We start from the raw sequence: 21629 nt of genomic DNA on the forward strand, positions 1-21629 counted from the left end.
TGTGTGTGTGTGTGTGTGTGTGTGTGTGTGTGTGTGTGTGTGTGTGTGTGTGTGTGTGTGTGTGTGTGTGTGTGTGTGTGTGTGTGTGTGTGTGTGTGTGTGTGTGTGTGTGTGTGTGTGTATGTGTGTATGGATGTATGTATGTGTGTATATGTATGTGTCAGTAGTCATCTATCGGCATTCTTGCTCTTACCATTAGTTAGTGTCACATAAGAATCGCTAAGCAGAATTCTCGATATTGTCGTCGGTGATAGTGAAGTGGTTCGATAATAGATGACTTTCCCTACGATCAATCATTAGCAGTATATTAGAGCCATTTGCATCATTATCACCATTATTTCATTACTATCGCTATGATCATGTCAACTGTTATGCCATTGGAGGGAGATTTTTGGTCATAGACGAATCCTTCCAAGCTTTGATGGAATCTGACTTGATGAATCATCAAAAGGTGTTGTCTTGTTGTAGAGTTCAAAAAAAATTATTGATGCTTTTTTTAAATGAATGAATCATCGCTTTTAAGCTACTAGACGACGAACAGTTTCAAAGATTTGTAAATTTATATTAGGTCGAAATGAAAAATGTTTATCGTCATTACTTCGTTCTCAGTTTTTTCTTTGGATTTTACTCATTTTATAGCCATCATTGTTCATATTTTGTGTGTTGCTTGTGCTGAAGGAAACTTATTTGTGCCTGTGATATTCAAATCAACGGTTTGACCAGTTCCTGTTATTATCACTGTTGTCATCAGATTCTGTAATTATATTCAAACAGAATAATCATGTATTCAAGTGACACAATTCGATCGTTACCTGGAGCCAGTGGAGGTGAGTTAATGATCAGATCAGTAAAGTTGGTGGCCAGTAGGCTCATGATACTTTACTGAAAGTAAGAAAATTAAAGGTCCAAGAGGGAATTTCTTAGTTTTTAAAATGTCCAAATTTAATACATTTTCATATTGAACTTCCATTTGTGTTAATTTTATTTCCAATTTTGAATATAATAAACTAAGCTTCTTTAGGATTTTTGCGATGTCGACAGCAATCCTTAGCATTTCTTATTTTGAACGTGAAATATCGCTTATTGATTAAAGGTTCCTGGATGTGCTTACTTCTGTAGTGAAAGCCAAACTTCATTACTTTCTATATTCTGCTTTGGTTTATCTTTAAAAAATTCAGGTCGAGTGTTAAAAATGGTCACCGAAATGGGCTCAGCATCTATTGGCGGTATTAGTCCAGCACTTAGTGCGAATGCCGCAAAATCATTTCTTGAAGCAACCGATAAAGAAAAAAAGAAATGCAAGGACTAAATGACCGACTTGGGAATTATATTGACCGGGTAAAAAAGCTCGAGGAACAAAATAGGAAACTGGTTGCTGATCTCGAAGAACTGCGTGGCCGATGGGGAAAAGACACCAGTGAAATCAAGGTAAATTGATGAAATATCCATACAGACAAGAGGTCCATCTCATTGTTATGCTTGGCCTTATAGCCGTTATCATCCATTATCGTAGGAAAACACAGTGCAGTAATAGCTTGAGATGAGTTTATCCGAATTTTTGCCTAAGAGTGAATTTCATCCGAAGAAATATCCTTTCATATTTCACGGATTTTTTCTTTAGTCAAGTTACATTCCATTTCTTTTACCTAAATCATTTCGGAAATAAAGAAATTAGTTTAGATGCCCTTCGTTACAAACGAGAAAGCCTGAACTGATTGGGATGTTTTGTTCGTTTAAACCAATCAAACTTTTTTGTTTTCATTAATTTACAATGTAAGAAGCGGGGATAACATGCCGTATATGATTGGGACTTCAGCCATGTCATCTCCGTCGCCTAGGTTCCACCCACCAGAACTGTACCATTTTAGTTGAGACAGTGTTTTACTTACTGTAATGTTCAAAAATTTAGTCGAACTATTTGGTATTGTCAAAATATTAGCACAAAAAAATAATTGCTGGGAACTTTAGGTTAATCGCTCGAATAATTGCTGGAATTGTTGGGAACTAATAACCACTTGCTTAGAATACACTTATTTCATTGTTTTAAGTGAAAACTAATGGTGAATTGTATATAGCTCAAGCATAAGATTCCAGTTTCTAAAACCGATTACTTCAGTGTGAACAGTGAAATAAACTCCTGCATATTTTCATGTTCTCGATGAAAATCTTTTTCAAAAATACGAAGTATCCTTTAGTTGGTGTGGGAAGATTGTATTTGTCGCAGAATTCATTCAAAAAGACAACACATATGTCGAGAGATTGAAAAAATATGAGACATCTACATATTTTGGGGAGATTTTGAAATACTTATGATGACAGCGTCATAATCCCTTGCATAAACTACAATGTCTTGTGAGATCTTATTCCGAAGGACTGAAATTGATTTAAAATTCAGTGGTTTGCAATTAATCTTTTTTTAATTTTTTGGGATTTTGTTATCAGCAGCTGGGCTTCATTACCATCCTGGAAGTGTCTTTGCTCAAAAATTATTAAAATTCTAGATTTGAATTAACTTTCGATAATATTGACTGTGGCAAAACAAATTTTTGTTCCTATGTAAGATGTATATAGTTAACGGGAGTTAGAACAACTGAGATAGATAGGGTCCAGATGAGGGAGTACGTAGAGGGTGTGATAGATCAGCGTAATGCAGCCGTCAAAATAGTATACTTAAGTTATGTTTAATCTGGGTTATAATTGATAATAACTAAACATAGCCAGCCATAACTGAACAATAGTCCAGGATAAAGGAGCCTTTTACGGTCATTCTGTGTTTATTTGAGTGCTTATCATGCTTAAAATCCAAGGCATCTTAGTGACCTGTTAGCAATCATTGTTAACCGCAATTACGTAGTTTTTTGATACATTTTATTTTATTAATGTTGAGACCAATACTTCAGAAAAAAACATCGCAAATCATTTAAAACTAGATTTTGCCAAAGCATTAGAATTTTCATTAGTCATAGTTAGCACGATGATTATACCATGTCGTCACTCTATCAGGAAAATTGGATATCGAGTTCGAAAGAAGGGAATTACGAATGCGAAAGAGATTCTTTATTTCTCTTTAACAGTTTATACTTCTACTTGAAAATGGTTCTCTAATACATTATAAATCATGAATTTGCTTCTAAAACTGAATATGTAGTACTGAAATTAGTGCTTGGGACGAGCAATCAAGCCGTTATCGAATAATCGCTCGCTTAGATATGATGGAGTCAGTAAAAAGTAAAAATTTCGTAAGCAGAGGCAACGATTTCTTTTCAGATACAGTATTCTGACTCGTTACGTGATGCTCGCAAAGAGATTGATGATGGTGCGAGACGGAAGGCTGAAATTGATGTCAAAGTAGCGCGGCTTAGAGATGACCTCGCGGAAATTCGTAGTCGGTTTGTCTACATTTTCTTTTCAACAACTATATATACTATAACTTGGTGTACATAAGAAATAAAAAAGATCACCGAAAACAATTTTCTCAAATTGTCATTAAAAAAATAGTTGAGAAAGAAGGAAGGGAAATGTCTTCTTTCCTTTTCTTCTTTTCTTTAACTGTATAAAAATAAAAAAAGTAGAACTATACTATCATAAAAGTATTAAAAAGATATCGTTGATAGCCTGAAAATGCTGTAATGATATGTCTCTTGCAAACACTGTTTAAGTTTATGAAAGAACACTGTGAGATATATAAAGTGCATACTTTTAGAGATTCGAAGTAATAAAGAGGATTTTGAGAAGAGGACATATTTTAGCTTAATTTTCCATTTTCATTTTAGCTATGAAGACGTACAGCATCGCCGTGAGAATGACCGCGAAAAGATTAATCAATGGAAGCATGCAATTGATGACGCCCAAAGTGAACTGGAAATGCTCCGAGCTCGTTGGCGTCAGCTGACAGATGAGGAGAAGCGGTTGAACGGAGATAATGCCCGCATCTGGGAAGAACTTCAGAAAGCGCGCAATGTGAGTGTCAAGTGTTTTTAGGGGTCTCACTGAATAATCTAGGACGAATTCATAATACACACAGTGATGAGTTTATTTCTAGTTAGGATAAAGTGCATATAAAAGGTGGAAATGAAAATTTTGTGAATTTTGTGAATCCAAAAAGTTTCCTTTACCTGACTTGGTATTTTTTTCTTCTGATTAGTTTTTGGACTTGTTTGTTAAAACTGCAGTTCTGTTATTTCAAGAGAGTTTACAGGATCTAGATGAAGAAACCTTAGGACGAATCGATTTCCAAAATCAAGTACAGACGCTAATGGAAGAATTAGAATTCTTGAGACGTGTACATGAGCAAGAAGTTAAAGAGCTTCAAGCTCTATTAGCTCAAGCTCCAGCTGATACTCGTGAGTTCTTCAAAAACGAGCTGGCTCTAGCTATTCGCGATATCAAGGATGAATACGATTACATTGCCAAACAGGGAAAACAAGATATGGAAAGCTGGTATAAACTGAAGGTACAAATTTCTTAGAAATCACTGAGTTATGTACTGAATTATAGTTTGTAAATGTAAAATATGGTTTGGATGAGGAGGTAAACTTTCTTATCAGGGATTTTGGCATCGAAAACATAAACATGCCATTTAGTCACCACCCATTCGAATTTTAATTGAACAGAACTTCGAAATTTGTCTGACTAAGAAATTCAGACAGAGGGATCTCCAAAATCCTTTTATTGGTCCTAAATTTACCATGTCTTTTAATGGTTGTGGTGATCTCAGGTGTCGGAGGTGCAAGGTACTGCAAATCGTGCAAACATTGAAGCAAATTATCAGCGAGAAGAGGTGAAACGAATGCGCGATAATATTGGCGATCTTCGTGGTAAACTCGGTGACCTTGAAGCCAAAAATGCGCTCCTTGAAAAAGAAGTGCAGAGCTTGAATAACCAGGTTTGGTTAAAAACCTCAAACACACTTGCAATGATAGATCTTCCTTAATTACAACTTAATCTCTGAAAAGTTTAATCATTATGACGTAGTTCGGAAATTGGGCATGATTGTTTCTGATATTTTTTGTTTCGATATTTTTAAAGTTTCATATTTTTGTTTATTTTGTTTCTGAATTTAGATTGTCTGAATTTGTAGCTCAATGACGACCAGAGACAATACGAAGCAGCTTTAAACGACCGCGATGCAACTCTTCGTCGTATGCGCGAAGAATGCCAAACATTGGTGGCTGAATTGCAAGCACTGCTTGATACCAAACAAATGCTAGATGCTGAAATCGCAATTTATCGAAAGATGCTCGAGGGCGAGGAAAGCCGGTAAGCTATTCACCAGTGTTTCGCTGTCTTTAAATTTATCAATCATTTAGATTAGAAAAGGTTGTTTTAAAAATCGAGAATTCTAAAATCTCTTTTCTCTGCAGATATTTAATGTCGAAGGCGTTTGAAGTCTATGCCTGGTCCAAGTTCGTAATTTTTAGCTACGAATATAAACTTCACCAAATACTAGATGGTGTAGATGTGCACTACCGCCAGATACCGCCATAGGCTAATTTTTTGTTATCCCAGTCATTTTCTTATTTGGAAACTAGAATTCAGAAACATTTAAAATGATAGGTTATACTGATAAACAGCTCTCTACAACTGTTTTGACCGTTACAGTCAGCGATTTTTAATAATTGTAAAAATTAGTAATGGTTAAGACAATCAGTAGCTTTCTAAGCTAATTCTATTTCCTTTAGAAACAAAATTTTAAATGACAAATTTCTAATGAATGCAATTATTCGCTGCTTTATCTGTGTTTAAATTTGCCATAACATTTCAGCGTTGGCCTTCGTCAAATGGTTGAACAAGTGGTGAAAACACATTCATTACAGCAGCAAGAAGATACAGATTCGACGCGTAGCGTACGCGGTGAAGTTTCTACTAAAACAACTTTCCAACGTTCAGCTAAAGGGAATGTTACCATTGCCGAATGTGATCCGAACGGAAAATTCATTATGCTCGAGAATAGTCATAGAAGCAAGGTAAATATTAATCACTTTAAGAAATCTAGAAATTCTATGAACTTCTGCTTCTGTTCCGCATTTATCACCAGCAGCTGCTGGTTCAAGAAATTTCTGAATTCTGGTTGTGTTACTGCCAGCTTATCGAAACAGATCTTCCAGATTTTCAAAGAACTACGTTTTTCTAATTATTTCAGGACGAAAATCTTGGTGAGCATAAACTCCGAAGGAAGCTTGACAATCGCCGAGAAATTGTTTATACTATTCCACCGAATACAGTTTTAAAGGCTGGACGTACAATGAAGGTATACATTTCATGAGCATTCAGAGAGTACGCTCAGATGCATTGAAAAGAGATTCCGTTTCACTTTTTTATCTATCCTATAAATTTCAAAAACTTGTCTTATTTTTATAAATGGATGTTTATCAACTTAGATGTTAGTTAATTAGGTCTTAATTCAGAATCTGGAAGAACTGGTTCGTTCTGACAAATCCAAAACGAATCAATCCTTGCAACTAATACTTTTCCGTCTTTCCAGATTTGGGCACGTGATCAAGGAGGCTTGCATAGTCCACCGGAATCGTTGGTATATGATGGCGAAAATACTTGGGGTATTGGTGCAAACGTTGTAACAACACTAATCAACAAAGATGGTGACGAACGCGCAACACATACGCAGAAAACAATACAGACGGGACAGTAAAATTTCCCCTTCTTCCCTCGAAGAACGTTCATCTTGCGAATTTTCCATAATATTTGGGGTATTTTCAGCATAGAAATTAACAGTTGGGCAGATTTGAGAAATATCCCGAAATTCGTTGCAGATTTTTGCATATATTGTATTTCGATAACTTTCGTAGACTCATTACAGTTTTAAAGTTTGCTGCTTTCTTGGCTGTGAAAAACTGCTTTTGGTGTTAAAACATTTTGATATATCTTAACGATCTTTTACTTCAAATCACTCTGTCCAAACGATCGGTGAAAATTCAGTATATTTAAGAAATAATTATAGTCAGTTTAAATAAAGCTGAGATACTATGACTTCTCAATTCGTCGCTGTGTTCCAAACTTACGCTGTTAAAACGTATCTTTAGTGGGAGTTTCACATCATATTTTTAGATCTATTAACGAAAGGTTCAACTATTCAAAAAATCTTATCACTACTCTTACGCTGCCAATAACTTCATTTTTTTTCCATACTGCTAATCAGCTTTGTATTTTTTGTGCGCTTGTTTGCTGTCTTTGACTATTAAACTGTGTTTCTTCTTTCGTTTTCATAATTCATTCTTTCTTTGACATCCAGTTTTCCCAAACTACGTATTTTTATAGAGGCAAAAAACAGTCCCTAATCTCTTATGGTGCGGTTTCCGAATTTATCTCCCGAAAGATCGCACAGTCATCTTATTTCACCATTTCACCGCGCTTAAGGAAGCTAAAGAATGAAGATAAAGTTAATCGAAATATCTCTCTTACATTATATCAGTCTCGACGCATTTGCGAGACGACAAATATTTACCGGTTTCTGATATACCGGTAGAATTGTATACACCATGTTGGCACTGATAATGATAGATTGTTCTCATTTTAATCATCAGCTTTTTTATTCTTCCCGAAATTCACTCCGTTCTGCTCTCGTGAATTTCTTCTCCACCAACTAAATAAATCTGCAATTTTCCTTTTAAAAGCATTCCCGTTTATACAGAAGGACAAATGTTTATATTTTTCGATTTTAATAAGTGATGAAGTCCTAAAGTTTTTCAGAGTAAGCGCAACTGAAATCAGTCCTCTGTCTTCTGAAGGCAAAAGTAAGTTTTCCGATATAAAGATAACTTCATTTTTGTCGAGTCTTCAGTTTGACTGACTTTATTGATCGGGAACATCGTATCGATTTATTCTCTTTGTTTTCTACCACTGTCCTGTAAATGATAATACACATTTGGCGACACAGGAAGTGTCTCTGAGAGAATTTCTGTTTGTGTTGCTGAAGTATTCTATCATATGTTCAACAAAAGCGCACATCTGTACCGCATTATTAGTTAAAGCAATTCATTGTTATAGCAATGCAAATATAACGCATCTTTATGTTCGCTGAAATAATTTCATGGACCATTCACATAACATTACTCCCATTTATGGAGAAAACCGTGAAGTCATTATGATTGACACTATTTGAACTTATAATTAAGTTAAAACTAATAGGCAGGTGGTTTTCACTTGTTCGTGTCCAGTGGGGTTGTTGCTGATTTAGTTCACTTTGCTAAGGTTTTATTTTTAGTTACAACAGTATTAGTTATCCTTCTCCTACAGTGCTATGTTCATCATTATTTTATTCAAAAACATAGCTAAATGGCTTCCAACTTCAAGATCCGTTATGTGTGATAATTTACAAAGGTCTGTAAAATATTCAAAATGAAATAGAAATGAAGTGAAGCTTTCAGATAATATCACCAAAGCTTCTTCGGAAACACAGTGTTAGAATGATTAATTATCTGCATATCAGATTAGTCAAAAACGCAATTTAATGTGATTCGTTCAGAAAGACGGGCAATTAAATTCTGTGGTAGGAGAGCCTTGACTTTGCTTTGAGTTGACTTGGTGTCGCATGTGGTCACTCAGTTCTGTCTGAAATTTGGTAATTATTTTTATGTTTTTTTTTTTGTAAATTTGGTAAATATTTTTTTATACCATAAGATTACTGGAAATGGAATAATTTGAACAAAGAAAATTGGATTGAAATTTGCTAAAATTGAATTGAACGTAGTTGGACATGAATGGAATCGAATCATGCGTAAGTGGTTGAATGACTGGTATGAAATATGTTACTGGAGTTTAATTATCCATATTGGGACACAGTTGTAACCTCGTCAACAAGAAGTTTGACGTCGGTAGATGAATTTTAACCTCGTTATATTCATGAGAAGATTGTTACCTAATGCAGGCAATGTCATTAAATTACTCTAGGAACCAAAAATTTTATGATTCATTTGCGAGGATGATTGGGAAAAAGCGTAGAACTAATTACAGAAATCTTCATATAATATTGCTTGTAATAAAAACGGATAATATCTTTATCTTCTTGAAGTCAAATAAGTGCCGCGGTCATTTATATCATTTACTTAAACTAAAGTTGCATCGTATACCGTCCATTTGACCGTCCAACGATTGCTGCACTACATCCTGCTGCGAGCGGATGTTTTCGATTTTCTTGGGGGCATACCTGCATCTTCTGGAATAAAGCTTATGCTAATTTGTTTGGATTGCAGATATATATTAATTTTAATAATGGGTCTATTGGCATTCAAATGAATGTGTTTGGGTTGGTTGCCAGCATTTGTGTCATTTACTTTAACTAAAGTGCACTATACAGATGTCCATCTGCGCTCGTATAACAATTCATTTCCTTTATGAAGCTTATCGATTCTTTCTGGTATCATATAATCTATAATCTCTTCATCACGATTTCCTTCATAAAAAAAAAAATTCAGTTGAATGACGTATGGGTGAACGCGCACCTGTTGATCCACGTTGCTGCCTAATACCATAAAACTCCGTTTAAAATTTGTGCTGAAAGAAATTGCAAAAAAATTAGCAATGTAGTTTGAATAACATAGTTACAGGTGGAGTATTTGAAGTCAACTTTAGTTTTTGCCTTTAATTTGAATAACTGAATGACATATACTATCTATTGCAATCATCATTTACTATTCTACTTATTCAGCATAAGACCTTAACTTTACTGATGATAATAGTGGCAAAGTGAAAAGAGATTGTTTCAAATGGAAGCATTTATTATTCGAAATGACTGATTAATTTTGAATTCGATAATGCGTCAATTTATCAAACCTTCCCCGAAACTTTGTAAAATTGATGGACAAAGTATTAGTCATAACATCGCCAGGAAGAATGAATTGTTAACATGATCAGTATTTAGTTGTAATTCGCTTAACAAAATCTTCCTTCCTTTCTTCTTTTAACTCTCATTATGATGTTTTTCTTCATAATACTGCCTTTACTTCACTCTTTTTTCATTAAAAATTTAATCTGTTCATCTGAACGAACTTGAAAATATATTTCACATTTGCCCGTTTCGATCAAATTCCTTCGATCTCCTAACCTTGAAGTTCTATCTATCGGACTTGTGTCATTCGATTACTTTGGTTCATCTCATGAACAAAATTATCGCATTTTTTCTACAAATCATTCGATCAAAAGGTGAAATGTGGGAAAATCAGAGAAGATCTCTTCTAAAACCTTCCGATTCAGATCGAAACTGATAGTCTCAATATCTGTTTATTTTTTTTGCATTTAAAAGACTACATAGTTGAAGATTTTTACTTCCGCATTAATTATTTAGTTCTTCTGAATGATAAAACAGTTGAAAATATCTCTTTAAAATAAAATTTGCTTTTTGCTGTATTATTTTGCGGTATTCTCTTTAGGTTGAATGATAAGATTAATCATTTAACATCTCATAACAGTTAATCATTGGCCGAAGTCTTTTTTTTTTTTGAGATTATAAGAAAAATGGAAATCTCCAAGATTTCTGTATGAATAATGTCGATTCCAGCCATTTCATTAAATTTGTGCCAGTCATTTCAAATTCGCAATTTTTTTTTTTTGGCAAATAAATTCCATCTTGAAGGAGAAAATGGGATAAGTAAGATGAGACTTCATTCGTTGGTCTTACTCAACTTATCCTTGAATGCCAATGAAACGACCGGGGTTTGTTTCATTACTAAATCATTAAGAATTGTCATTAGAGGATGTTGACAACAATCAGGAAGACGGTACAGAGTGGTGAAGAAGAGAGTTTTGAACGGGTGGAGGAAAATTGTACCCAAGCCTTCCAGCATTAATTTAGCTAATTTGTTTTGATGCTTCGAATGTCTTCATTGGTTGTTCACAGTAGTAAATGAGCACATCACCGCCAATTGCTGGATGTAGATTTATTGACGAGCTGCTGCTGTCTATCTTCTCAATAAAACTCAATCAGTATCACTCTACCACTTTATTACCATAAAAAGTATGCAGGAACTTTCGAAAACTAGTTTCGCTTCAAATATTTTACTCAGAAATCAGTTAAAATATTTTGAAATAAACTTATCGATTGCATGTCCTAGTGTTTGTTATTCAATCAAATTTTCTGAAACAATTGTTTGTTTCCGTTGTGAACCTTAAAGAAATCCCAGAAAGCTCAACATAAATGAAGGTTCGCTTATAAATTCAGAATATTTTTGTCAAGAACATTTTGAATTTTAAATTGCATATTTCTTAAAAAAAAACTTATCATCTAAACTTAAAGCTTTAAGCCGTTACTTTTCGGAAATGCATTCGAGAAATCTTTCTTATATCCCATCTTTGCATAATTATGTTCCTCAAATATTGAAGTCCCATAATGCCCACATTATTGTTTGATAGCAAATTAAATTAATGGAAACGTTACCCTTCCTCTCTCCCTTTCTATATCCGCAAGAGTCATTTCTATTATTCGATATCAGCATTTCATATTACAATACAACCTATCCAGCTTTCAGAGCTATCGAGAAACCATATAATTAAAAGCCGGAGACAATCAAATTAACATTTTTAGTTTCAAGCTGCCATTGCTAATAGAGTAGTAAAGGATGAAATACAATAGGTATTCAGATAGTGTCATTAAATTCAAGCTTACTTAGGTTAATTTTGTTTCGCAAGAAGAAAAAGATGAAAAGAGAATGTGTCTCTAAGCAATATATTTGATGTCAGATGACATTATTACTTTAGAGATTATTTTATGATTGATCACATAATTTAAATCAAAGTTCTACGTAACCTATTTCGATAACCAATGATATTTAATGGTAGATAACAATTATTTTTGCATGATTGATTACTAAATGGTAACTAAAATTGAAAATTTTAATTACAAGATAAATTGATGTATATGGAGTTCGAATTTGGAAAGGATTTAACATTTGTATTGTAACTAAAGGTATAAATTAAAATTTGTTTGACCTGAGTTTTTCAACTTTTTTTTCAGAAGAAAGAAAGAAATAGAAGCTATTCAACCACTGAAAGCAACGAGTCTCCTTGCATTAGTGTGGTGGAGTTGAAAATGATCTGGACGGTGTTTATGTATGATTTCAGTCATCAATTCATTTTCCGTTTCTCTTTAGTCTTTTGTATCTGTGGTACAATGTGAGGTCAAAATGGATTTTATAGAAGTAAAAGGCAAAATTAGACTATAATTTCTAACTGGTTATATGAAGCATTCATCAAAAGCGCTCGTCCTCCTTACTTTATATGCCTTTCGTTGGACAAATACCGAAGCGGAGAAGTCTTTTTAGTTTGCTCTTTCTGATTACGCAATCAATAAGAAATACTGGAAAAGATAGGAGAAAAAGATCATCCCTTGCAAGGTTATGCTAATTTTTCGCCACCTTCTGGTCCAGATCACAAGATATTCGCATCCTTCGGGCAAAATCTGTAAATGGTTGCCTTATTTTTCCTCATATTTGCCACCACATTCATAGCAAAAAGATAAATATTACGTGTTCATCGCTGTTGTCATTCATCTGTATACTATGTTTATCTTCGGGATCCAAATATTTTTGTTTGTATTCCCAAAGTGTCATTTTGTATCCCTTAATATCAACAAATAGTTAGGATCACACAAATTGATCCCTGCAGTAGTTATTAGTATTCACTGTGAGTTTTTGAACTAAAAACTTCATGGCTTCATCATTTGCTATTTTTCATAAAGCAATCTTTTTGATGAACCTTATGACAACAATATATTGCTACTGTATCCTGTCAAATAAGGTTTTCGACTAAGGCGAATTAGCGTCATTTTGTATAGAACCTCACCGATTGACCTTCAAAACCAATCCAGCTTGTCTTTTCTGTTATACCTGTTTGTCCATTTTATTCATTCATAATAAGTTTAGTTGCTGTCCATCAGCCTATCCACATCTTTGACAATTATTCGCCTCCGTTCAACTTTTCTATTCCACCTTTTGAAGGCTGTCGGTTGTTCCAAACAAATCTTCTAAATAGTCACTACGATATCATCATAGAAATTGATGAAGACTTGTTCATTAATCTTTCGTACTTATTTGCAGGACCACATTCATCCGTGCGTGATTTATATTCCTATTCGCTCAGCCTAATAATTCTTAATTCAATGTTTTAATCTTATTTACTATGTTACTTACCGATTAACCAATTGGTAAAATGTCCCAAAGGATATCATCTTGACTTTTCCAAGGGTTAGGGGATCTGCTCATTCGCAAGCATTACGGAATCGGTTCATTCGCAAGCGTAATATCGTTGCTGATCTAGCCAGACTTTACTTCGTTCGTTTCCATTTGCCTTTATATGTTTTGTACTTCTGGCAGACACATGAATACTTTTAGGCTATGTTATTCAAAAGAAACAACGTGATAAATGTACCATGCATTTGAAAAAAGTATAGTTCCAGGATTTGCTCCGGAATGATATAAAGAAGATTTTCTCGGAGTGAGAAATTCCTGTCTCTGAATGCTTTGATAGGTGAGACTTCACGCAACTTTCGCCTACAATTCCATCACTTTCACTAATTGACATGGCTATTAGTTCCACAGGTGAGTGAGGTGTAGTATGAATCTAAACTTCCAAATAGTTCTGGCATCTGCTTGTCCGCTGAATCTGCTTATCTCTGAATTCGAATTTAGTTCTGGTAGTAAAAAAGCATTTTCCCACCTTTTAACTTTTTAATCCCCGTATTCAGAAGAAATTTGTAACAGTAAATAATGGAATTCTGCTTTTTAACCCATTCGAAATTTCTTTTTTAGGAGTCAGAAAGTTCTTTTTTTTTCTACTACTATTTTGTATTATCATATGGCCACAACTCTTATTTTTCGATATTTCTGCATGCATCATTTAACAGATACCTACATTATTGCCATAATGCAAGAATTTTTTTCAATCTTTCGACAAGATTATCTTCGACAAAGATAACCTTCTACGTTTTTGAGTGTTTTTGACTTCTTTCATTTCACTCCAGAAATGATGAATTCTTTCTTCTTGAATCTCTCGTTGAAATGCTGTGACAAAAATATTGACTGAAATATTCAAACACATAATTTGTACGGTCGGTTAACCTAATTTGTTTTCTTCAACTACCAGTATTGTGATTTTGTAATATTCACAGCTTGTCAGGGTGATGACCTTCATTGGTGGTGCTAAAATCCTATATCATCAGCCACTCATCAAACGTCTACCCTGATTGCCTATCGTTTTTCCAAGCTACTTAATATCTTGGATGTTTTCAATTAATTTCTAATTTCATTTAACCACTCTGAATGTTGTAACTTTAAAAAGACATTTATAAAAGAGGTAGCCAACAATGATCTAAATGATGATTGCGCGTGTTTTACTCTTTACAAGTTAATTAGTTCGATTTTCGAAGAGGATAATTTACTGTTTGTCTTGTTACATCTCTATAAATAGGCAGTGATAATATCTCCATCCAATAATAATATCTCTATCTTCATTAAAAAGAATCATGTAGAATGAATTTGTTTGTGCCCATATGTCCATCTGTCACCATGGCTAATATTACATAATTGTTCTATCCGAAGGTAGACAGAAAAATCATATAATCAAGACCATCTGGATACTTAATTTGCTTGCTTTTTCCAATGCACTGCAATGAAATGGCATTTTTCGCGATTAATAAGACTCGATAGCTTCCAATTATGTCTCCATCAACTGCTAATCAACTGAATTCTCATTTGGAAACAAAATGTTTCAACAAAAAACCCTAGTCTTGAAGTCGTTCTGGGCAGGAAATATAAAGATATGCATTAAAAAATCATTCACACAATAAAAAACAGATACATTTGAAGTGCTTTTTTCGCCTAGTGACATTGTTACTTGTCTCTAAGCAATAAAACTTTGTCGCCTTAAATTGATTGAAGTGTTTGAATGCTTTCAAATTCAAAGCAATTATTATTTGGACTAAATTAACCATTACAATTTTATGCTTAAGGAAGGCTACAAAAAGAAAATTCTTAACTCACTTACATCTTATAAATCTAATTCAAAAATATTCCATGGCTGTTAATGCAAAACTACTTAAGAAGTGGGTTGTTGTACCTTACCATTAAGTACGTACTTCCAAATAATAATCACAATGGTTAGGATAATACCAGAGTGTCAAAAAGAAGCAAGGAGGACAGAGGGTACTGATGGATATTGCTGATTTGAGAAGGAGTAACAGAATACAGTAGGCAGCATTTGACCATGGTCAAATCTTTCGGAAATGATAAGAATGGAACTTCTCGGCACTTTGAGAAACAGAGAATATATGAAGTGAGTCTTCAACATAGTTTGGTTCCTCTGTCTTCCTACTTTAAATCGATTGAAAAAGTGAAACAAAATTTGTTATTACTCTCAAAGTTTGCATATTATAATGAACGAATTCACAAGTTACTCGAGAGTTAATTAAACAGTTTCATATTTTAAAAAACATTCCCGACTATTTGCCGTATTATTAGCCACATGTTAATTATTGAGATAAGATTTGAAAGTCAGAATTATTTGAAGGTAAAACTAGATGACGAAGAAGACAAAATTGACTTTGAAATAATATTTAATCACATCTCATTAAAACACTTTATTTCAGGATTTGTGACGGGTGTATATCATATATTTATAAGACTACACCTAAGCATTATGTTTGACTCAAAGATTGTGGAATATTATTTTGTTTAAATTTTTTCAAACTACACAATCCTAAAGTCGTAAGATCAAAAATCGGATTGCTAAAAGATTTATATCATAAATATCTCAAATTGGTAATTCTCAGAGGAATTAACTGGTATATAATAATACATATAAATTTGTTGAGCAGTAATTGAACTGGCCACCATTACTTATCGCCAACCTGAAACATAAACTTCTTGTACATCCTTTTTTTCTTTTTTTAAATTAGTCAGATAAATATAGAAATTCAGATTTGCTTTCGTCTTCCATTCAGATCTTTTCCGTTCACTTCTGAAATGTTATTCAATTAGTTTATTGGAATGAAATATTTTTATTAGAAATTTATATTCTTTTCAGCTTATTTTCATCATTGTTAATTAAAGCAGTGCCAGTTATTAATAGTTGAGGATAAATTACAAATGCTGCCATAAGATCCACTTATCAGTTTATGTTTAGATAACTGAGCCTTAATTATTAATTATCATGATTCTTACGATACCAGAGGTGATGGGGATGATGACGTTTCATTTCCAAATTTGCTTGAAGTTGAGCGTGCAATCAATCTGTTTGGATAATATTTAAAACATATCAATAGATTTTTTCAATGGTTGAAATTAACTGCAATAATTATTGTTTGTCATGGCATTAATACGAGAAGTAAAAAAGGGAAATGCAGATGTGTCGCACTAGGTGCAATTAATATGGCCTATTATAATGGTGTAATTATTGATGAGCCTGGCTTGTTGCTGACCTTGCATATTTGATTCCCAGTTTGTGTCTTTCATGATCCCAACAAAAACGGATTAATGGCCACGTTGAACATCCAAATTACAAATTATTACACCTTTTTTGAAATGCGTTGTTGTTCGTCTGACCAGATGGAGTACTACTATTACCAAAAATATAAGATGATATTTTATAGTTCTACATTTAAATCCTAGTTCACAGTTCTTGCTCTTTGCTTCCCTTTAATTTCGAGGAAAAAAGTCAACTTCACAAGTTACCACACCAATAACTTTTAAGCTCAACTTTTTTCTTTTAAATAGGACGTTTATATTTTTTATGAAAGAAAATAAATTCAAATTTTTATAAGGGAGAGGAAACACAAGGCCATACTACATAATCGATTCAATTCATTTATTATCTTCAACATCTCACTATAGGTAATATTAATGTGACTGTTGTGAAATTAAGGGTTACACAACAACGTCATAAAATTACGTTATTATGGTCAGTGGCATCTTTTATAATAATCAAAATTAATGACGTTGTGATGGATAGAGGACAGCAAGAATTTTGAACTTTATTCAGTAAGTGATTGCAATTCTTTTACATTTGCGGTGGGAACTAACTGTTAAATGTTAAAGGTCATGAATTCGAATCATGGTTTTGCATGGTAATAATGATAATCAGCTGAATTATAATCATATTATTCATACACATTCTATCCTTTTGCTTGTTCGTCTGTATAATGTTTCAATAAAACTAAAATTTCACATCATTCCGAGCATGTTTCTACAACTTAATAATAAGGCATAAACTGCCGCTTAAGTTCACGCTTTACCAGGTAATACTGATGTAACTCTTGGAAGATTAAAGATTATATGACAAGATCATAAAAGTATCACGTTATCATGGCAATGACATCTTTTACATAATTTACTTAATAATACCGTAGTGGATAGAGGACTTCAATATCTACAACATATCAGTCGTTCATTCGATCTTTAATTATGTAAATAATTCCAGTGTAAGAAAAACTTCATCACATCTCAGTTTTGCTTTCATCATACACTTTTTCCTGTCTTCATCCGAACTTTTCGAGGCGTTTGAACGTTTTTCAACCAAATTATATATACTTCCTTGTATCAATTGTTCAAGTTTTTTCTTTTTGCAATCGGAAATCCTATTATATCTCGACCGATATTTCATAATTTACTGCCTTCTTCAGCAATTGCTTGAAACCTGTTTGTGCATCTGACTTAGAATCTTTTACTAATATGCAAAACGGAAAATAAATATTACTGTCTTCTAATTTTTACAGTACAAAAAGCGTTGAGTAATTATGATGCACAGTTCATTGTTTGTTCGGAGAGTCAATTAAGCATCATCCCACCGAATAATATTTGTATTACGATCACTGCCATAACCTAAAACTTCCTTTGAAGTACCATTCAGCGATGGTGCAACAAATGTGCGGCGAAATGTTCATATGTGGGCACTTTGAAATCTGCTCTGTTGACCCGGAAAATGGTCAATACTATGCCTTTCTTTAATTTTACTGGTCGAACATATTAACCCTATAAACAATAACTTGTCTTTCTTCAAGAATCCTCAAGTTCCCAGAAACTAGACTTTTCAATTTTTGAATTCTCAAAACATTTAATAAATTTGAACAAATTGACTGGGAAGATCAAGCTTAAATGACCACCACCACGTGTCACTGCCTCTCCCTAGCCACTGCAAAGTGATAAGCTAAATCATTCATAACAATGATTCTGTTGAATGAAACTTCGAATCATCTCAGTGATTTGATATTATTTTAAATGCAGTTTTGGACGGAAATACCAACCGAACCGAAGAGTATCAAAAATTGCAGTATCATGCGACACCTGTAAGTTTAGAAAACATGAAAGGTCATTATTCATTTTAATTTCTGTCTATCTGCATTACAGCAAATAAATTAATTGCTGTTAGTTAATCCTTTACTCTTCCTTTGGTCGTTAGTGTATTAGAGGACTCTTTCTCCCATTCATTTTACTTCTACATTATCTTCTCCCGCTCTAATCACTGTTCTTTAATTGTGGAATAATTCATGAGAATCAGAACTGTACCTGTCTGAACAATATTCGTTTGTCTTTTGAAATATTTCTATTCAGATGTTTGTCAGTTATAAGCTTTCCTCAGACTGAGTATTGAGCTTGCGCCTAATAAATCTTTGAAATCGTGGTCACAGCTATTTGAAAGAGTTTATAAAACTTTGAGAAGTACTTTAGTCTTTGCATCAACTTATTTGCCATGCTCATCCGAATTCATGCCTTTCTGAAATATTATTAGCTTGATACAATATGCTAGTTGGTTGAAATTTTCCTTTCTAAATTTGAGAATTTCGAGAAAATGTTCTGAAGAGGCTATTTAACAACAGATGCAATTAAATTCTCACAAAATCCATTTTATAACTATCAAATTATTATTTGTTTGAAATGCTATCTGTAAAAACAGTTTTAAGATGATGTATACTTGGCTCTGATACTGGTAATGATACCGGTTACGAGGAGAGCTTGGAGGCTTATGCAAATTTCCGTTCTTCAATCTCCTCATTATGCAAAGCTAATCCTCTTCTTCCGGTCCAATCATGTTACATGGTCTTATTTTCACATGTCTGCTCCCATCTTTTTCTATTCTATTTCTTCCAGCAATCTCAGGTCATTACATTGGAAATGTAAAGCTTTTGTTTAAAGGGGCATTGAAATACATATGGAATATTTAAATCGAACCTAACAAGCAGCTGTTATAATTGAAAAGCTTGTTATTCTTTCCTTTTTTTTTTGCTCATCCTTTTCTAAACTTGCTTCCATCGTATGCGACAAGTTAAAATTTGAGAAGCCAGATTGGCCATTCAAAATACAATAAAAGGATAGCCTGCAGTTCAAGATGTTTAATCGATTCGAATTGAATTCTGTTGGGCGATGTCAAATGGGCGATGCATAATGATATGAAATGGATTTAATTTAATCTTTGCACATCACGTATATCATAAAATCATTTCTACTCTAAATTACATTAAAAAAATTTAATTATTAGATTTGAAGGACAGAATAAAAATATCCAAAAATATGCAGCAGAATAGATTGAAATATTTTTTTCAAAGAGAAATAATAATGCGCAAGAATGCGAATCTAAAGTTGATCCATGCCTAGCACTAACATTAATCCCAAGCGGGATCGTTGCAATTGTCATGCTATGACACTTTTAAGTGTTCATTTTGACCGCTCCTATTCTACATCCAGCATTATTCAATTTTCTTAATTCATCTAGTCTTTCCTATCAATCTCCTTCACATCCCTTCATATCCCGCAATCATTTATCCTACTCCTCCGATATACCATAACCAATCTTTTTATTATTATTATATAGGCCTGTGCAATCCTCTCATAAATCCATTTCATTCATTTCACCAAATGATATCACACTTCATAGCAAGAAAACTCTTGTTTATTGATATTCAGAATGCAGTTTCCTTAAGATTTTCGAAAATCTTTTGAATTATTTTTAGTAGATGCTCATTGTTCCCCTTTAGATAGAGTATCGAATGATGTGGAAAATTTTTTTCTTTTTCTTTTAAAAATGCGATCATCGTTATTTACTGTCCACTTCCACTCTATCTTTAAAATCTTATCGATCTCTTTGACCTCTCCATCATCTAGAACTTGTTCAAATTGTTGTTGTTGCTGCTGCTGCTGCTATAAAGCGTGCCCCTTTTCCTAACCTTAAGCATGACGAGACTGTTCTGCAAACTTTGGGGATTTATTATTACCGTTCAAAATCTTCTGTCGCTACTGGTCTTTCAATCTTTGAAATTTGACAATTGATTTCTTCCCATTAAAAGCCTACTGCGACAGATTTTGCTTCTCAAAAGTAATGTCTTTATCAGAAAATTATTTTTACAATTAAATGAATTAACAGTTTTTCACAGTTAATTTTTTCTCATGAATACTTTTTGTTGAGAATGCCTAATAAAAGAAGAAAATAATAAAAAATATTTATAACAGACTAAAAATTTATGTAAGTGTCGTCTCTAGAAAATTAGAAATGAATTTTGCACTCATTTCGATTGTCACTGGACTCTTCTCGTGTGAATAACAAAGCAAGACGATCGCCTTGTGGAACAAATGACACACAACATGCAATGAACAATCCAATTTTATCGTTTTGTAGAAAATTGACCACAAACAAGAATCTGTGATAGTCCTCCAATCGATGGTCTAAATACCCTCTCAACCATAAATATTTGATGTAAAGCTCATGAAGCGATTTTTCTCTCAAATTTTCTTGAATTGTGGCTACTTTGATTTTTTTATGAAATTTTTTTGCTAACCAAAGTACATGAAATTGATTATCTACATTTTGATTTAATAATCTAAAGCTCTTCTATGATATATTTCAAGGATATTTATTTCATTATTTTTCTGCATTTAAATAACCGTGCGTCTTTGTCTCATCAGAGAAGATGTGAAAAAAAATCTTTCCTCTCAGATAATGATAAGTAAATTTTTACATGACTGAGCTAATTTCACAAGTTTCAATTGTTAACTTTTCATTTATTTGGCTGGTTTTGATTTTTGGCTGATTAAATATCAAGGTCGAATATTTCGTCAAACTAACATTGAAGGTCATCGGTCATCAGTGATTATGAATACGGAAATTATGAATGTGATATTATACGAAGATATTGAAATTATGAATACGGAGATAATAATTGCATTCTAAATTAGTTTTTGCTATTTCTGACGTAAAAAACTATAATCATGATTCTATTGTTTCGCTTCTGGATATTTTTTGATTTCGTGAATTCACTCCAAAAAGATCCCATATCTAGTTTTTAAGTGACCTTTGGTATTTATTGTCTCATGTATTTGGAATCAATCAAAGAATCATTCGAAAATAATTCCTTTGTTTTGGTCTTGATAATACTGTTGACAGAGTTAATTCAAAAGTGTTTGTAACAGCTTCTCAAAACCTTGATGAAACTCTACAAGAATTTTAAAGATTTGAATTTACCTGCTTCGGTGAGTTGAGATTAAGCTCTTTCTGGTGGTAAAGGTAAGGGTAAGTTTAATGAATACGCATCTTCTAATCAAGCAGTTTTCACTTATTAAGCTTATTGTTTATTACAGCATACCATAATTAGTGAATAAGCTTCCAATAACAGTTAGATTTCGGTTGCTGCAGGCCTA

At 33.3% G+C, this 21629-nt stretch overlaps 2 protein-coding genes across 3 annotated transcripts in view; one reads left to right on the forward strand and one right to left on the reverse strand.

The window, feature by feature from the left end:
• The window catches only part of LOAG_04120, a 12846-nt gene extending 4973 nt beyond the window's left edge, over positions 1-7873 (forward strand). The window contains exons 1-10 of one of the 2 annotated variants that reach the window (XM_020446512.1): positions 628-827; positions 1179-1428; positions 3268-3389; positions 3774-3960; positions 4199-4453; positions 4718-4885; positions 5081-5259; positions 5765-5966; positions 6143-6250; positions 6485-7873. In XM_020446512.1, the coding sequence (XP_020306184.1) occupies positions 1297-1428; positions 3268-3389; positions 3774-3960; positions 4199-4453; positions 4718-4885; positions 5081-5259; positions 5765-5966; positions 6143-6250; positions 6485-6649 (1518 nt within the window). In that variant the 5' untranslated portion in view covers positions 628-827; positions 1179-1296 and the 3' untranslated portion in view covers positions 6650-7873. Of the gene's footprint in view, positions 1-627; positions 828-1178; positions 1429-3267; positions 3390-3773; positions 3961-4198; positions 4454-4717; positions 4886-5080; positions 5260-5764; positions 5967-6142; positions 6251-6484 lie in introns of those variants that run through there. The other variant, XM_020446511.1, reaches the window with a different exon arrangement.
• A 12605-nt stretch (positions 7874-20478) lies between these two features.
• Positions 20479-21076, reverse strand: LOAG_04121 (hypothetical protein; the record flags this gene model as incomplete). Its single annotated transcript, XM_003139658.1, has 2 exons — positions 20479-20792; positions 21058-21076. 2 exons carry the CDS (start codon positions 21074-21076, stop codon positions 20479-20481), a joined length of 333 nt encoding a protein of 110 aa, XP_003139706.1.
• Positions 21077-21629: the final 553 nt, after the last annotated feature.

This window comes from Loa loa, assembly GCF_000183805.2.
Source record: "Loa loa unplaced genomic scaffold supercont3.86, whole genome shotgun sequence".
Taxonomy (NCBI): domain Eukaryota; kingdom Metazoa; phylum Nematoda; class Chromadorea; order Rhabditida; family Onchocercidae; genus Loa; species Loa loa.